At 52.2% G+C, this 15,551-nt stretch overlaps 7 protein-coding genes across 7 annotated transcripts; 3 read left to right on the forward strand and 4 right to left on the reverse strand.

Moving 5' to 3' along the window:
• The first annotated feature begins 109 nt into the window (after positions 1–109).
• Positions 110–755, forward strand: M438DRAFT_38070 (uncharacterized protein). Its single transcript, XM_029908890.1, has 2 exons — positions 110–162; positions 220–755. The coding sequence occupies exon 2, from the start codon at positions 261–263 to the stop codon at positions 570–572; it is 312 nt and encodes a 103-aa protein (XP_029759843.1). The 5' UTR covers positions 110–162; positions 220–260; the 3' UTR covers positions 573–755.
• Positions 756–1,886, forward strand: M438DRAFT_38048 (uncharacterized protein). Its single transcript, XM_029908886.1, has one exon. The coding sequence runs from the start codon at positions 938–940 to the stop codon at positions 1,787–1,789; it is 852 nt and encodes a 283-aa protein (XP_029759844.1). The 5' UTR covers positions 756–937; the 3' UTR covers positions 1,790–1,886.
• M438DRAFT_397961 (Rgp1-domain-containing protein) lies at positions 1,494–4,682 on the reverse strand (the record flags this gene model as incomplete). The annotated part of the gene is made up of 2 exons (XM_029909332.1): positions 1,494–2,987; positions 3,035–4,682. The coding sequence occupies 2 exons, from the start codon at positions 4,680–4,682 to the stop codon at positions 1,984–1,986; spliced, it is 2,652 nt and encodes an 883-aa protein (XP_029759845.1). The 3' UTR covers positions 1,494–1,983.
• A 37-nt stretch (positions 4,683–4,719) lies between these two features.
• Positions 4,720–6,386, reverse strand: M438DRAFT_321007 (putative Golgi integral membrane protein). Its single transcript, XM_029902898.1, has 3 exons — positions 6,266–6,386; positions 5,461–6,184; positions 4,720–5,395 (listed from the first exon to the last, which is right to left on the reverse strand). The coding sequence occupies exons 1-3, from the start codon at positions 6,375–6,377 to the stop codon at positions 4,888–4,890; spliced, it is 1,344 nt and encodes a 447-aa protein (XP_029759846.1). The 5' UTR covers positions 6,378–6,386; the 3' UTR covers positions 4,720–4,887.
• Positions 6,387–7,474: 1,088 nt separating this feature from the next.
• Positions 7,475–10,115, forward strand: M438DRAFT_321011 (Rxt3-domain-containing protein). Its single transcript, XM_029902899.1, has 2 exons — positions 7,475–8,939; positions 8,997–10,115. Exons 1-2 carry the CDS (start codon positions 7,528–7,530, stop codon positions 10,018–10,020), a joined length of 2,436 nt encoding a protein of 811 aa, XP_029759847.1. The 5' UTR covers positions 7,475–7,527; the 3' UTR covers positions 10,021–10,115.
• Positions 10,116–10,964: 849 nt separating this feature from the next.
• M438DRAFT_275628 (UV-endonuclease UvdE) lies at positions 10,965–12,912 on the reverse strand (the record flags this gene model as incomplete). The annotated part of the gene is made up of 2 exons (XM_029900800.1): positions 10,965–12,737; positions 12,787–12,912. The coding sequence occupies 2 exons, from the start codon at positions 12,910–12,912 to the stop codon at positions 10,965–10,967; spliced, it is 1,899 nt and encodes a 632-aa protein (XP_029759848.1).
• A 974-nt stretch (positions 12,913–13,886) lies between these two features.
• M438DRAFT_346587 (kynurenine-oxoglutarate transaminase 1 mitochondrial precursor) lies at positions 13,887–15,287 on the reverse strand. Its single transcript, XM_029905714.1, has 3 exons — positions 15,161–15,287; positions 14,241–15,108; positions 13,887–14,186 (listed from the first exon to the last, which is right to left on the reverse strand). Exons 1-3 carry the CDS (start codon positions 15,274–15,276, stop codon positions 13,899–13,901), a joined length of 1,272 nt encoding a protein of 423 aa, XP_029759849.1. The 5' UTR covers positions 15,277–15,287; the 3' UTR covers positions 13,887–13,898.
• Between the last annotated feature and the right edge of the window lie 264 nt (positions 15,288–15,551).

Raw genomic sequence — 15,551 nt, forward strand, 5'->3', positions numbered from 1 at the left:
GGACATAGGATATAAGCCGGAACCATAACATTAACTCCGATGTAGATATAAATGCCACGAGTGGCATGCAGGATATGTATGACCTTACTCTTCGTATTTTTGCTGTGCTCACGAGTTATTTCTTGAATACACTGTAGTCGAAGCCAGCGCTCTCGTACTCGAGTAGGTCAGCATACCATGTTTCACCTTCCGTCTGCCTGTACTGATCAGAAGCATCAGAGATATCGGAGCATATTTCGCAACTCCATAAGTCCGTCAAGATGGTCTTCATCGTTTCTGCACTTTACAAGAAGACCGAGAACTTCAAGCTCGACTACTACAAGGACCACCACATGCCTCTGGCCATGGAGAGATTCAAGCCATTCGGCCTCAAGTCGTACAAAATCCTCGAGCTCAACCCGGAAACATCACAAGGTTATGCCTTCCACACGATCATGGAATGGGAGAACCAAGACGGCATGATGAAGGGCTTTGGCGAGCATGGACAAGAGATGAAGGACGACCTAGTCAACTTTTCGGATGTCGAGCCTGTAGGACTCCTTGGGAATCTGGTCAAGTCGGAGTCTCAATAGACGACAAGGCTGGGTCTTGCATATACATCCAAGAGTGTATTTATGCGCCTCATACTTACCTTTCTGTAAAGATCGACAAGACATCCTGTTCCTGTCACAATTACTTGCGTGACTCCTTCGATTGAGAGCAGTGTTTTGCTTAGAACAGCGGTGATGGAATTGTGTACTCGAGTGCATGGTATTACTGGTCGAGGTGTAGGAGCGACAAAGTGACGCAGGCGGAATGTCAACTTTCTCGGGACCCCTGACTTCCGGATGCTTTTGTGGTCAATCCCACATCACACATGCCGAGATGATTCCGATACCACATGTTCATTGCACATCTCGTTCTTCTTCATCGTCCATTCCTATTCATCTAAAGAACCATGTCTGACTCTTGGTTTGAATACGCTATCGCACCTGACGGCATCCAAGAAGACGGTTGCCGTCCGGAGGAAGCACAGGCTCTGAGAGCCTATCTTCGTGACGAAATCACTGTGATCGAAGCCGCCAAAGAAATCGTTCGGCCGACTGAAGAATGCGAGAACCCCTTAGAAGACCTTCCGAATCTCTGGGGCGTGTTACAAGACGCTCTGATTCAACTTCCAAATTCGCAGTCAAAAATCGTTGAGCTGATGTGCAGCATCAAACAGCGACCAGACTCGGGTTCAGTCAAGAACTCCTCGACTCGATTTTGGCTCAATTTGCCATCTTTTGGCCATCAATGGTACGATGGAAACTGGTGGTACTATCAGAACCATTGGCGTAATCATCCAGATACCTACAGATCGCCGGAGAAACTTGCACAGATCGCAAACATCGCACGCACTGAAGCGCTGTTTGTCATGGTTGATGCCGATGTTCTAGGAGAAGGCCTCAAGTTCGAAGGCCTCGCACGAATTTGCGATACACTGGAGGACAGCAAAGCACTGCTCGACATAGAACTGCCCACCGTACAAGAGTGGCTTTCATATGCAGGGCCTATACTCTACGATCTGTCACGGACGCCACATGAACATTACCTCCTCCGTTCTTGCAAAGACTTCAGAAGACAAGTGAAAGAGGGGAAAATCCACGCTGTCAAGCAGAATGAGCGTGATCTCTGGCAGGGAGAGGGGGGCACAAGTATCGAGAGGTGGAAATTCTGGAGAGAACGCTTGCAGCATTTGCAAAATGATTCCAACTTACTTGGAAGCACCCGTGAAACCGCAAAGATTGCTTTAGATGCTATGGGATAGATCTGACTGCCAATTTGGTCGCATGAGAAAACAACAACATGAGTATCAAAGATGACGCATGACGAAAAACTGCAGTAGCAAGAAGGAAGTATGATTGACTAGTCACACCGAATGCTATACAGTACATGGACATTTCTCACTTTTTGGTCTGTTCCCCGTCTGTATATCGGTACATGTCATATCCTAGTTAAAGATCAAACCTCGAGACCATCAGTCTCGGCTTCGTGCCCGTCAACTCCTGTGCCAGCAACACCATACACCCGAACAGGCACAGCGACTTCGAAAGTCTCGGCGACTAGTCGCTCTTTTGCGATCTTAACAACACCTCTTTCATCCCGACCGACTTCTTCGAGTAGATCGTCTTCTTTGTCTGGGGTCGGTGCCAATTCTTCCTCTTCACCACCAATCTCTGAATCATCAATGCCCAATCCGCGAGCTGCCTTTGGTCGTACCCTCGCGGTCACAAACTCCACTCTAACTCTCCATACCAATTGCACACCTGTAGTTTCGAACGTAGGCGTGGCTGTAGTAGGAATCTCGAGTCTGAAGGACACTTTGCGAGCAAAAAGAACGCTCTCACTAACATGAGCATGCGTCTTCCTCGTTGCTCGCTGCACAGAAGACGACGATCGCAAAGCCAGGCTTGGGTCTACACGTTCAGTGGTCTCTAGCCAAACATTGATTCCATAGCTCGGGATATGATCTGTGACGGACTCATTCTCGGGTGTTGGTGGAGTAAAGTCTATTGTGCCGATTATGGTTTCGCCCAGGCGATAGGCTGGTCGCACAATCGTAATCACGGCGACAAGTTGGCCACCTCTTGCAATCGTAAAGCGGTTGTTAGACTGCGATAGTTGGTCTTGCGAGCCGGAAGAAATGTTTGACCTCAAGATGGCCAGGTCTATAGCTTCTTTCATATTATTCGGCGCGGCTTCTTCGAGCGAGGATCGCCTTCGTGACGGCTTTTCCGCTGTGGGAGATAACAATGCACCAGAATCAGATACTGGATGGGCGAACAGTTGATCCGCGTACGATAAGAAGTCATCCAATGAAGCAGATGATATCTCTCGATCTGAGGGTGATTTTGTTGATGGAAATCGTGGATTTGAACCGCTAAGAGCGATGCTCTGACTCCTTGCCTTGTCACTAAGAAGTACATAGGGAGACATCAAATCATGACCTAGAGTTTCTCCTTGATCTAAAGGTTGTGAGCATATGGCATTGATTGGGGTGGATACAACTTACGATTAACACTTCCAAGCACGCGGAAAGGAATTTCTATGTGCTTGACCTGCTGTTTTCCTCCTGGACGTTGGATACCGAGAGTCAGGTGATACTGTACCTTGATAGCTCGTCCCTTGTGAGAAGGTGGCAGCCCTCGCGGCAAGCGGAAGCGATATGAGTAGCTCTTGGTCTCGCCTGGTGCAAGCCGTAAGTCCACGAAAAGGATGGATTGTGGAGTGCTGAGCAGTGGAATGGTCTTTGAGCTTGCGACATTACGCATCTCCTTGATACTGCTCATTTCACCACCGCCCAGGAGGCCACCTAAACTTTCGCCTATATTGCCCCAGCCGAAGCCAAACATGCCACTCTCACGTTTCGACTTTTCCACGCCAACCACGCCACCACCACCTTGGCCACCCACAACGCCTTTTCTCTTGACGTCCTCAAAAGGAGCTTGATTTACGAGCGAGCCATCAAGGACAAAAGATCCCATGGTCTGGATATATCCCATCATCAAAGTCTCGGGGAGCTGAGTTCTCGGCAGACTGGTCGGTGGGGCGTATTGATTGCGTCCATTGAGCGGTTTGGGGAGGATCCTACCGGTCGGTGGAGCGGCTGCGTCAGAGGAGACAGTCTCAGACGAGTGGTTTGTTAGAGAATAAAAGTCACTGCTAGTGCGAGGAGTGTCGTTGGCTCCAGACTCGGATATTATGCGTGAAAGAGGGTTGGCATAAGAATCAGACATGTTTGGAGGCTTTGGAGAGGGAGGGTGATGTGGTCTTTGTGGTGGAGCGGGGCTTTTGGGAGGGAACTGGAATTCGGGTATGGGAGAGCGACCAAGCGTAGGAGTGCCTCTTCGTGAAGTACCGGGAGACTCGGGTGGGAATGAAAAGTTGGGTGGTGGGAAGGAGGCTGAAGAAGCCGATGGATGGCGTGGCGGAGGCATCATGTGAGATGCAGAGGGAGGTCTCGAGGGAGAAGTGGTGGTGGCATAGGGCGGCTGGGCTGTGGTAGGTGAAGGGAAGTTGAAAGCAGGAGTGCCAGGAGCAGTACGGATGCCCGAAGTACGTCGTGTTAATGGAGGGTGTTGGTCTTGTAGCGGCGAAGGGTTTCTATAGGAACTGAAAGACAGATTTGGCGCCTGGTATGAGGGAGTACGTGATAGGACCTGCATACTAGCAGAGCGACCATGGCCACGAGCAGGAGGGCGACGGGTGGTTACGGGGGTCGTGGTTGCGGCCTTGTCGCTGCCCATTGACATGATTGACAGAGAGCGGCCATGGGTATTTGCATGGCGCGTTGTCGTCGTGGTGGTGTTGGTGGCAGCATGACTGGGTATGCGGGCATGGGCACTGGTCGGCGGCGGAGGGTAGACGGTCAGGGAGAGGGTGGGTCGATGGCCACGCGATTGTGACTGTGAAGGCGCCCTTGATCCGGCGACAGAGGGAGCTACCGAAGGCGCGGTAGACAGCTGTTGCGTCGAGTGTGTCACGGTACGCTGCCTCGGAGCAGGCTTGTGTCGGGTGTTTGTCGTCTGCTCATCGGCCGTCTGTTGCGAGCCGTCGTCGCAAGTGTTCTTGAAGCTGATGATGCATTCAATCTCCTCGCCCGCAAAGACGCTGCTTTCTTTCCACTGCACAAAGGCGCGCACTTTGGACGGAGTCGCCATGCTTCATGCTGCGGAGCTGTCAGCTAAAGAGCCATGTGTTGTAACATGTCTTTGTTTAATTTTGGGGCATGCGCTATGCTTAGTGACATGCTGATCATCTCTCCGCATTGCGTGTTGACCGCTTAACTCCGTTTAGCCTCCGGACCTCTTCATCTATGCAACAACACAGTGCCTGTCTCATACTTGTGAGCTGCATGTTACCCTATTATAGCCTCCTGCACCAATCTCGCCCATGTGCCACTTGCCACCCACAAAGTCCCGTTTCGACTGCCATTCCCAAAAACCCTGCAATACAGATTCCACCTGAGTCCGACACAGATGTTGCCCCCAAGCTGAACTCCCTATCACTCTCGGCTACTTCCTCTCCAATCCTGCGGAAGGTGCTGACGTAAACAATTCCTCCAAGCAATCCTTCCCAGAATGTAATGGCAAAGACGAACCATATGTTCGGCAAGTACGGGAACATGGCATGTGTCGCCAGCATCACAAGATTGACGCATTGCAGGAGCGAAGGAAGGTATAGTGCATGGATCCTCACGAAAGGCAATGAAGAACGAGATATGAAGACGCCGAGTTGATATATGGCGTTGTAGGTTGGATAGAATGATCGATAGTGCTCAAAGGGTGTCTCGTTAAGAGGGAACAGCAGAGTGGGTGCGACACCTTGGTTGATCGTATACTCGGCCACGTATACGAGAAGTAGAGGCAACATACTATGGTAGGAGGATAGTGTTCAGCTTACCGTTTGTTCTGTCGGTATCAGGATCTTGTGACTTACTATGGGAAAAATAGACTTCTGGCCCGTAAGAAGTTCACTTTAAGATTGAGCCATGCATCAGATGATGATGAAGTGCCCTGGCTCGGTTTCGGTAACGAGAGTGGACGAGAGTCATCTGGGATGTCGTTGAGTAGCGATTCAGTGTCTGCATCCAGGTCGTTTTGCCCAGCAGCAACATAGACATGGCTTTTCGCCTTGAGCAAATCCCTGCCAGGCAACAAGACGAAGAAACTGAAGAGCATGATGACGGGGAGGAAGGAGAAAGCAAGCAGACTAGTTGGAACGCTGAAGCCTATGGCAGTGGTGAACAAGACATAGGCACCTGAACCAACCAGTCCTGCGCCGCCAGTGCCTGACCCCCAGGCCGCGAGACTGAAGGGGCCGTAGTAATGGGTCAGACCAAGAAAGCTGAGTTCACCTCCACCACTACTGATGGATGCTAATACAATGCCCGACATCTTGATATAGATAGAAGCGGCGTTTACAGATGAGTCGGCGGAACCAGGACTCAGGGCAACAAGTAACATGCCGCACGATGAGAGTGCGACAAAAGCCAGAATCCGCAAGTTGTACGGAACGAGGTGGATGTAGTATGGCGCGGTGAGCTTTACCAGGAATGACGGTACAACATCGAATAGTAAGACGAGCGACTTTGGAACGGCAGGACCGACGAGATCCAGAGCGCTGCTGAGAATGATCACATAGAGTACATTGTTAATGAGACCTGGTTGATGAGTTAATAGTCTGGACATGCAAGGTACTTAAAGTAGGTAGAGGCAGGGGGTGGTCAGGAGATGCAGCTCACCGAACAACCAAAACGAAGCTATCACACGTTTGTCGGCTCCCTCGAACATGTTGAATAATCTTTGGCGGAACAGAGCGAGCGACGATGAGGGAGCACCAGGCATAGGGAGCATGATCTGGCCGGCGCGAGTTTGTAAAGCACGTTGGCACGAGGTGTGGACTTTGTAGGTGGAGTTTTGACTTTGGAGTGACGCAGTCAAGATTGATCCAAAGCAGCACGGGCCTGAAGTCTTGAGCCTGCCCAAGCGCAAACCAAGCAAGCTCGAGTCTTGCGCTTGACCCCCTCCTCTCTTCAACTTCTCGCTTTTCTCCCGGTGCTATCGCATATTCTCAACATCAGGTCTACGCGTCTCTTGACAAGGAAAAAGGCCAAAGCCAGCATGTACAAGCCCGCGGCCGTCCATGGTAAAATCCACAGGGTCGACTCTCAAAGCCAAGGTCTCGGACTAACATGCAATGCCTGTGTCAAGATGGATAATCGACTGCCACAACCCTCGTCTCAGCCCTTTGCGGCCGCGCAATCCGCAACGTCTCAGGTCTCATCGTCGTCGCATCCTCCATACCATACGCAAACCGCGCAACCGCCTGTTCAGATGCCATTCTCGGATCCATTCCACACGCGCGACCCTTTCATGCCCTCGTCGACGCAGCACAGCAGAAGAGACAGTTATGGTATTGGCCCCGGCGGAGCATCTGCGGCACCTGGATTGGGCGCACCGTACGAAAGAGCATGGAGTACACAGCCACAAGGTACGACAATTGAGTCTTTGTCTTTTACATGAGCGCGTCTTTTGTGGGTTGGTTTCACAGTTGGCATGACAGCTTGAATGGCAGGGTTCAGCAGCCACGCGACCGTGCATTTCCCAATCTGCAGCGGCTTCGGGAGCCTAATCTGGCCCACCGCGCTAAAGTCGAGAAAGGTCAAGATTTTTTCTAACCCCAGCTTTTAGCTCTCTTGGCACATCATCGTCAACAGCCCCAGCAGCACCAGCAAGCTCAACACCAGCACTTGTCTCAGACTCCGCATCCCACCTCTCATCCTCCTTCATCCACCGCCGCATCTGCTCCCACCTCTGCGCAAATGTCAAGCGGGCCTTTCCCTTACGATCCTGCGCGGCGTCGCTCCGTCGGGAGTGAGCGCTATCCAGGAGGCACGTTTCCGCGTTCTCTCAAGCTTGTCAAACAGAACCTGGGCTGACTTTTGTCGCAGCGCCGCTCGACCCTCCTCCTCCGCCACCACATCTCGCATACTCCTCTCGCAATATGCCACCACCCTCCCCTACCTCGGGCCCACCAGGCTCTGGGTTTTCCATGCCTGCGCCTCGCCATACCCCATCCGCTTCGCCTTATGTGGGCTCGAGGGAACTGCCAGGCTTCAGCTCCCGACCGGGCACCACCATGTCCATCTCTTCGCTCATCGGCGGCGACCCGTCGTCTCGCCATGGAAACCACTCGCCAAAGACCGTCGCGACTGCGCCCTCCCCTCCGATGAAGCCTATACACCCGTCGTCCCCGCAAAGAGCTCGTTCGGCCAGCACAAGAGCCCCGCCTGGCCATTACCCACGGCCCCACAGCCCGACCAGTATGATGCAAGCTCAGAGACCTGCAGAATCAAAGTCTCAGCCCTTCCATCAACCTGGTCCACACCAACCACTCCACATGTCTCAACATAACGCTGCTCCAGGCTTCCGCCCCTTCCAGTCATCTCCACCTTCAGGCCATCCTGAGGAGCAACATCACTACGCTGGGCATGCGCCATCCCGACCTAACAGTCAACCCATGCATGCTCACCTCGATCAGGAGTTGCGAAACAGGCAAGACATGCACGACCGACCGCCGCCACGTCACCCTTCCGCTTTCCCACCATACGTCGACCACATGGGCAGACCCGGACCGTTGTCGCAACCACCTTCAAGGGCTGATCTTGAACGGCCGGATCTCAACGGTCATGGCCATCATCAGCTGCCTCACACAATGTCACATACAGCACGCTCCACGCCAGCGCCTCCACCACAATCGTATGGTCGCCTGAACTTCGGCCCAGTGCGCGAGGAGTATCCAGGTCTGTTTAGGCCTGCGGTGCAGATGCCGAGCAGAGAAGAGATGGAACAACGTGGCCCACACAACGAGATGATCGGTCGACCTGAACACAGGCAATCGCCCGCCATGAACGGCATGGATGATAGGCAAAGGCCGAATGCAGCACATTACGCCATGTACGGCCCGCCGGGCTATGAAGCAAGAGAAGGAGAAGAACACCCTCTTCAGCGAGCCTTCTTGGGCGTAGCATCAGAGATCAGACACAAGAATGGAAGGTCGTCACCACTGCCTCAAGCGGTTCAAGGAGCACAACCACGACACATAGGCCCTGGAGCGGACCCTGGCGTTAAAAGTGAGTTTGGTCGAATGTTCTCGGGCCTCGGTAGCGGTGTTGGTAGTAATACTCCCACAGCCGGTATTGCAACCCCTTCACGCGGCAGTCCAGCCAGGCAGGTGGATGTCAACGAAGACACAGATAGTAGAAAAGCACGAAGCAGATTGAGAGAAGACAATCGCGAGGACAGTGATAGCGTGGATGGTAGGAACACCCCGACGGCTAGCCAGAGAGGCAGCAAGCGGCCCAAAACAACACATCAACCACCGCATCATCATCACCATCATGCCCACGCACACCAGTAAGTAATCCAATTGCCGTTTTGTACGGCCACGCTGATGCTGACAAGACCCCCTAGCCACCACCATCATCACCATGGCATGCCGGAAGAACAAATCCCTCAAGCCCAAGCACCTTTCCATCCTCTCCGCTTCCCGTCTAATGCCAGTACGCCGCAGCAGGCTGCAGCTGCTGCTCATCATCACCACCATCATCATCACCATGCCGTTCACGCGCATCCGCCCCACCACCATCATCACAATGTAAGGCCACCGCTGATGCCTTCTGCACGCAAACCTCAAACATCCGTCTCAAACCAGGAACTGCTCGCATCCATCTCAGGTTTCCAACGAAAGCACCTCGGAAGCCAGCTCTACTCTACAAAGCTCAGTCTGCCTCCAAGAGAGTCCACTCCTCTCGACTCCAAGTATCATTTCAAGAGCTCTGTCAAGCCGATCCCTAGGTTCGAAGGCAAAGACAATTGCACGTTTACCGTTCGTGTACCACGCGCCTATCTTGCCGCTTCTGGTACTACCGACGAAGGTGACACTGTCGCTGGCGGTCTCGAGGAAATCTGTAAAACACGCGCAGTATGGGGTTCTGAAGTTTATTCTGACGATTCTGACCCTGTCGCTGCTGCTGTTCACTCTGGCTGGATCCGTGGTGACTTTGGCGAGTTTAATGAGGACCTCCGCGAGCTATTCTCAGAGCAAGGCGAAGAGGCCTCAGACACTCCAGAACTGGGCAAAGTCGTCACAGAGAAGCCCAAAGTGCCATTGCGTTTACCACCCAAGGCTGACCTGCACATTACACTCCTCATACTGCCTGCTCTTACAAATTACATGGCATCGACGCAGAACTTCCTGCGCTCTCGGGAGTGGGGTTCCGATCACGACGGTGTCAGCTACATGATTCACTCGATCGAGTTCGTGGAAGAAAGCACTTCCAACAGATTTACAGAACGCAGTGCAGCGGCCAAACACCAGCGTATCAAGGACGATCTTGCTCGTAGAAGAGAAGCAGCGGAAAGTCTGCTCGGATTGCTGCAAGGAAGCAGGGGAAATATGACACCGGCTAGCTCAAATGTGTCTGTTGGCGCATAGAGTTCCAAGATTAACGTACAATGTCGCTAATGTTTCAATCACGAGTCTACAACTATCAAAAAGCAATCAATCAATGAAAGGGTTTTATCATATTTCACGTGCTGTCAGATTTCTACTCCCTCGGGGCCTAATTGCCATCCTGCCTGCTTCGTGTACACTTCCGGACGTGTCGAGAGATCCTGTGACTTGGAACGAATCGAGCTAGCGCCAGGGCTCATGCTGTCTTTATCACGTGCTATAGTCTGATCAATGCTCTGTGTTGAGCTCATCGTCACTCCAATCATTCCAAGGACAATTGCCGAAACATTGGTGCAGCAACTCTTCCCACTTCCATCGACAGTAGGTAAAGCTAGCAGATGGTGCGGTCAGAACGCAAGAAGGTATTTGCTATCGATGATCTATTCAACAAGAGCCTGGGTAGCTACCGCTCTCTGTGGACAATTACATCGATCGTCCGGGCTGGTTCAAGCGAGAGTGCTGGTGGAGGAGGGGAAGGAGCAATTGCTGTTGTCGAGTGTTTGTGGATGCCCTGGTGACTGATTCTGGTGCACCATGTGCAGGGCCCGATGGAGTGTGAGGCCGGCGAATAATTGTTTAAAATTGCACGGAGCTATTTGCAATTCTCTGCCTGTCCAAGGAGGGTCTATGCCGCTGGGACGTGTTGATTGATCCAAAAGGTATCTTGCATTTCAACAGGCATCGATTTACTGGAGTCAGACGTGGGAGAGTCGGGCAGCTGTTCGATCTTATTGTCGACAAACAGTCATCCAGGGTCGAAGATCATCTTGCATGTTTATGCCTATATTTGAACACAATGGCGAGCCATGTGGCAGTGGGAAATAAGGTCAAGTAATTATTATATATCAAGTTTTCTACTACACAGTACCAGGCGGGGCAGCAGCAATAGCATGCTGAACAAGATCAAAGCCCCTTTGCCCCTCGAGTCAATCCTCATCCATGCTCACGTCCGCCTCTTGATAGCTGACCTTGGACTTGTTGGCTCTACCGCTTGATCTTGCACCGGCACGAGCAGGTCGCTTTGGCGCTTTGGCTGGAGCATCCTCCTCTGATGAGTTCAATTCGAGCTCTGATTCGGCGTCATCACTGGTGGGAGGTGTGACTTCGACCTTTTCTTCCTTCTCCTTCTTTACCTTGGGAGCGGGTGTTTTGCGTTTGGGCGCTGATTTTGTTGTCGTCGCGGGTGCGGGTGCGGCAGCAGGAGGCGCAGTTGCATTTTGAAGGGCATCGGATTTGGCGCGGGCAGCGGCTGCTCTTTGCTTGAGAGCTTCCTTGGCCTTCTTCGTTGCTGGCGTGGCTGCTTCTGCGGCATCTTCATCAGATTCGTGCTGCTCTTTTACGGCAGCTTCGAGGGCGACAGCATCGGCCAGGGCCTTTCTCTTCTGTGCAGGAGTGACCTTCTTTGCGGATCCAGGTACGGCTTTAGGCTTGACTTCACGCTTCTTAGGTCGAAGCCAGTCTTCCATGCCTGGTGGCCAGTATACGCGACCTTCAGGACCACCCATGCCAACTTCTTCCTCGGGTACCAATGCGGCGGTCTCGCCATTCACGGCACTTTCCTCATCGTCTTCCATCTCTTCATCTTCGTCCTTGACCTTCTTACCCTTCTTCTTGGGTGTGGCCTTCTTCTTGTTGGAGGCCTGCATGGCCACCTTGTTATCATCATTCCTGACGTGTGGAATAATGTCGTTGAAAGTATTGTAGCCTGGCAGCTTGAATGTTTTCATCAACTCGAAAACAGCTTGCTCCTTGTCCTTTGCCTCGATCATGAGATCCATGTCGTCTGCGCAAGGTGGAAGAGTGGCCACACGAGGATTGTGCTTTCTCCTTTGACGTCCAGTGATGGCAGCGGGCGTTGGCTCAGAATAGTGCATCTTCTGCTTGATACCCTTCTTGTCCCACGTTGCCTTGATGCGGGGATAAAGGTTCATAATATCTGCTGTACCCTCACGAAGCTGCTCAGAGTCAAAGATAATGTTGTGGTGGTGGTAGTCGAGAACCATAGGGATGTTGAGCTCCTCACAAACCGGCAGCAGCTCGTGAACTGACCAACTGACATCGTCGTTTTCGAGCACCAATCTGTTCTTAACAGACTGTGGCAGTGCCTTGTAGTTCTCACGGAACCTGTCCAAAGTTGCTACCTTGTCGCCAAAGACGCCTCCCAAATGCAAAATCATGACTGCATCCCTGTCCATCTGCTCGGGAAGTTTCAGAAGCGAGAGCATCTCATCATGGAAAGCCAGATCGCGCAGAGCATTGTCGATAACTTGTTTGCGCGGTGAACCCAGTTGTGTGAACTGTCCAGGATGGGTGGTGACACGGTGACCCAACTCAGCAACAACTTTGCCGACCTCTGCCAGTACCTCGGAAGCAAAAGGAGCAAGCTTATAACCATACTCCTCGTGAGAAGCGAAAGGGAACATCTCACTGGATAAGCGCATGAACTTGATGCCGTATTTATCATTCCACCTGAGCATCTTGATGACATCCCTAGCATTGGCGACACCAAGTGCTTCGACGTACTTTTGACCTCGCTCTATGCTGGCAGGTTGCTCTCTATCAGGACGGTTTTTCGTTGGGTGCTCGGGCTCGTTAGGATCGCGAAGGGGATGTCTGTGTTCCAGGATTGAGGCAATGCGGCAAGTACGGGAGGCGAAGACTGGTGGTGTGCTGTAGCGGAGATAGGTGTTCAAGCAAGCCTATGTTTGTTAGCAAGTCATCCCTTACGCTGATTCGCTACAAGCTTACATATCCTAGCCTTCCTTTCCAAGGTAGAGGCAGATAATCGCTATTGACGGGAGGAGGTCGGCCTAGCGCCGCAGACAGCTCTTCTTCGCCGGCCTCCTCTTCGTCTTCAGCTTCCGGATCATCCATGTCGTCTTTGGCTGCCTTCTTGACCGGTGTCTTCTTAGCCGGCGTTGTTTCAGTAGCTACATCTTCTTTCTCTTTCTTAATAGCGGCCCCCGCCTTAGCAGCACCTTTCTTGGTGTTTCTCTTCTTAGCCGGCGGCTCGACATCCGGGACGTCTGACAGAGGCGACTCTGATCCTGCTTCTGACTTGATAGGTCCTGGTGCTAATCGTTGGTCTACATCGCTGTCTGGAGAAGCTCGATACGCGTTCGGCGCGTCAATGACCTCTGAGTTCTCTTGAGGGTTAGTCAATCCATTTGGTGGCGGAGACGGAACTGCAGCAGCTGTCGTGGCCGCGTTTCTCTTGCGTTTAGCAGCGACCATAGTGGCTTGATATCGTGAGATGGGTGAGAATTTGACTGGGACCAGAACTGTCTTGGTTCTATACGCAAGGGATCTCGCAGAAGTGTGAAATAAAGTCCGAAGCATCAATTGATATGAGAAAAAGGTGTGGAAATTGGAAAGAAAAGAGGCTGAGAAAAACAGCGATACACATGAGCTCAGTCTACCTGTTAGCTAGCTATGACGATGCTTCTTTTTCTCCAGAATCGTTAGTTCATAAGATGCACTGGTGCAGAGACATGAATCCCTTGATCGTCAAGAGAGATCGGTGATGATGTCAGCATCTGGCGCTAAGGTGGAGATAGATCGCGATAGATCTGCTTCATCGCTTGCTGGGTGACCCTGGTCTTGATGTCCGGACGCGATAACTCAAGACGACCAAGCGGAAACAGAATTCAAACAGACAAGCACTATTTAGAAAGCTCTCCAGGGTATTGTTAAAATGTCTGTCACGCTCCCCGGGTTGGACCGAAGTTTTATGATCAAGACCTTTGGACACCGGTATTCTCACTGTCTGCACAGCAAATGTCGTCACTTCTGGCATGTACACTGCATCATATGTACACAATTGTCATTCTCGTAAATCTATAGCATGGGTATTGGAGCGCTTATTGCATGTACTTCTTCAAACCTCTGAGTCTGTCCTTTGCCTTGTCAAGCACGTCGTCGTTCTTGCAGATGGCAAATCTCAACCAGTCCTCGACGATATGAGCGTTGTCGTCAGTAAAGAACTCGGTAGGAGGGATAGCAGCAACGCCAAGCTCCTTGATGATAAAGTACGATAGCTTGAAATCACGAGGACGGCTTGCAACGTGTGCAGGGAAGGGGTAGTCAGATGGCAGCTTGACCTTGGACATGTTGACAAGAACGAAGTAACCACCCTCGGGATCGGAGTACTAGGAGGGTCATATTAGTGGAGAAGACACGATGTTGAACGGAGCAGGACTCACGGGCAAGCCCAGTTCATCGAAGACAGCGACGAAACGATCAATCTTGCCTCTCATCTCGGCCTTGGTCTCGTCCCAGAAGTTGTGCTTGTCAGCCTCCTCGAAGCCGATAGCCGTGGCCTCTTGTAGAGGGCTAACACTGCTGTAGCAGATACGAGTATGGGCAGCACTAACGGGTTGGATGAGGTGCTCAGGACCGATCAACCATCCAACACGCCAACCTGTGCAGTAGAAGTTCTTGCCTCCTGACCCAACAGTAAGAGTCAGGTTGGCAATCTCAGGGGACAGAGTAGCCATGCGAGTGAAAGGCGTGTAGTAGAGACGATCGTAGACTTCATCGCTCAGGATGATGATGTTGTGTTGGACGCACAAGTCACCGATTGCCTGCAGCTCTTCCCGTGTAAAGACCTTTCCAATGGGGTTGTGGGGGGTGTTGAGAACGATCATGCGGGTGTTGTCGTTGATAGCGGCCTTCAACTCGTCCATGTTGATGGACCAGTCACCAGCGGAAGTGGTCTGAGTGGCACCCTTCTCTGGGGGATGGAGGGGCACGTAGACAACCTTACCACCAGGCATCTGAATGTTGTGGATGTACTGATCGAAGAAAGGCTCAAAGACAATGACCTCGTCGCCGGGCTCGACAAAGCCCATGAAGGCCGAGAGCATGCCCTCGTTTGCGCCGGTTGTGATGGTGACCTCTTTCTCAGGATACAGAGTACGCCCAAAGAAGGGCGAGTATGCGTCTGCCAAAGCCTTCTTCAGACGAGGTCTTCCCTTGGTGGGCGAGTACTGGTTGCACTCGACTCTGTCCAGAGCACCCTTGGCGGCATCGATGACGAATTGGGGAGGGTTGTAGCCGAAGAAGCCTTGTCTGTGTCGGGGGTCAGCTAAAGATTGGCCATAGAAAGTCTTCGCCTACTCACCCCATGTTCACAACATCAGAGACTTTGGAAGAGGCAGCGGCCTCGTTGACGATGGACCAGACATCTTGCTTCTGGCCGGCCACGCGGGCTGCAGGCTTGAACGGATCCTTGCGCATCTTGAACGTGGATGATGTGAATTGGCGGACGAGAGACTTCTGAGGGAGAGTCCTGATAGAAACAAGTGAGGGTCGAAGCAATCTCATGGCGAGCGTAAGAGTCAGCTTGCTAGTCGTATATTATCTCTACCCCATGTTTGACCAACCCCACTACCAAGCACGACATCACCGGGACCAGCACGCCGATACCGCAAAAGGCGCGTCGTCTCGACGCTCGTCTCGAGAGCTTAACGCGTCTCCTCCGAATCCCGCGTCTTTATCAAGTCATGTCATTC

The sequence above is a fragment of the Aureobasidium pullulans genome (assembly GCF_000721785.1).
Source record: "Aureobasidium pullulans EXF-150 unplaced genomic scaffold scaffold_11, whole genome shotgun sequence".
NCBI classification, from domain to species: domain Eukaryota; kingdom Fungi; phylum Ascomycota; class Dothideomycetes; order Dothideales; family Saccotheciaceae; genus Aureobasidium; species Aureobasidium pullulans.

What these genes read in the sequence shown, in the direction of transcription:
- M438DRAFT_321007 (XM_029902898.1), bottom strand. Translation starts at nt 6,377, where the DNA reads ATGCTCCCTATGCCTGGTGCTCCCTCATCGTCGCTCGCTCTGTTCCGC. An exon ending in AGCTTCGTTTTGGTTGTTCG is followed by an intron (nt 6,185 to 6,265) that starts GTGAGCTGCATC and finishes CTCATCAACCAG; the next exon opens with GTCTCATTAACAATGTACTC. An exon ending in AGAAGTCTATTTTTCCCATA is followed by an intron (nt 5,396 to 5,460) that starts GTAAGTCACAAG and finishes CTCCTACCATAG; the next exon opens with TATGTTGCCTCTACTTCTCG.
- M438DRAFT_321011 (XM_029902899.1), top strand. Translation starts at nt 7,528, where the DNA reads ATGCCACCACCCTCCCCTACCTCGGGCCCACCAGGCTCTGGGTTTTCC. An exon ending in CATCATGCCCACGCACACCA is followed by an intron (nt 8,940 to 8,996) that starts GTAAGTAATCCA and finishes AAGACCCCCTAG; the next exon opens with CCACCACCATCATCACCATG.
- M438DRAFT_346587 (XM_029905714.1), bottom strand. Translation starts at nt 15,276, where the DNA reads ATGCGCAAGGATCCGTTCAAGCCTGCAGCCCGCGTGGCCGGCCAGAAG. An exon ending in TCTGATGTTGTGAACATGGG is followed by an intron (nt 15,109 to 15,160) that starts GTGAGTAGGCGA and finishes CCCCCGACACAG; the next exon opens with ACAAGGCTTCTTCGGCTACA. An exon ending in TCGATGAACTGGGCTTGCCC is followed by an intron (nt 14,187 to 14,240) that starts GTGAGTCCTGCT and finishes TGACCCTCCTAG; the next exon opens with TACTCCGATCCCGAGGGTGG.
- M438DRAFT_38070 (XM_029908890.1), top strand. Translation starts at nt 261, where the DNA reads ATGGTCTTCATCGTTTCTGCACTTTACAAGAAGACCGAGAACTTCAAG.
- M438DRAFT_38048 (XM_029908886.1), top strand. Translation starts at nt 938, where the DNA reads ATGTCTGACTCTTGGTTTGAATACGCTATCGCACCTGACGGCATCCAA.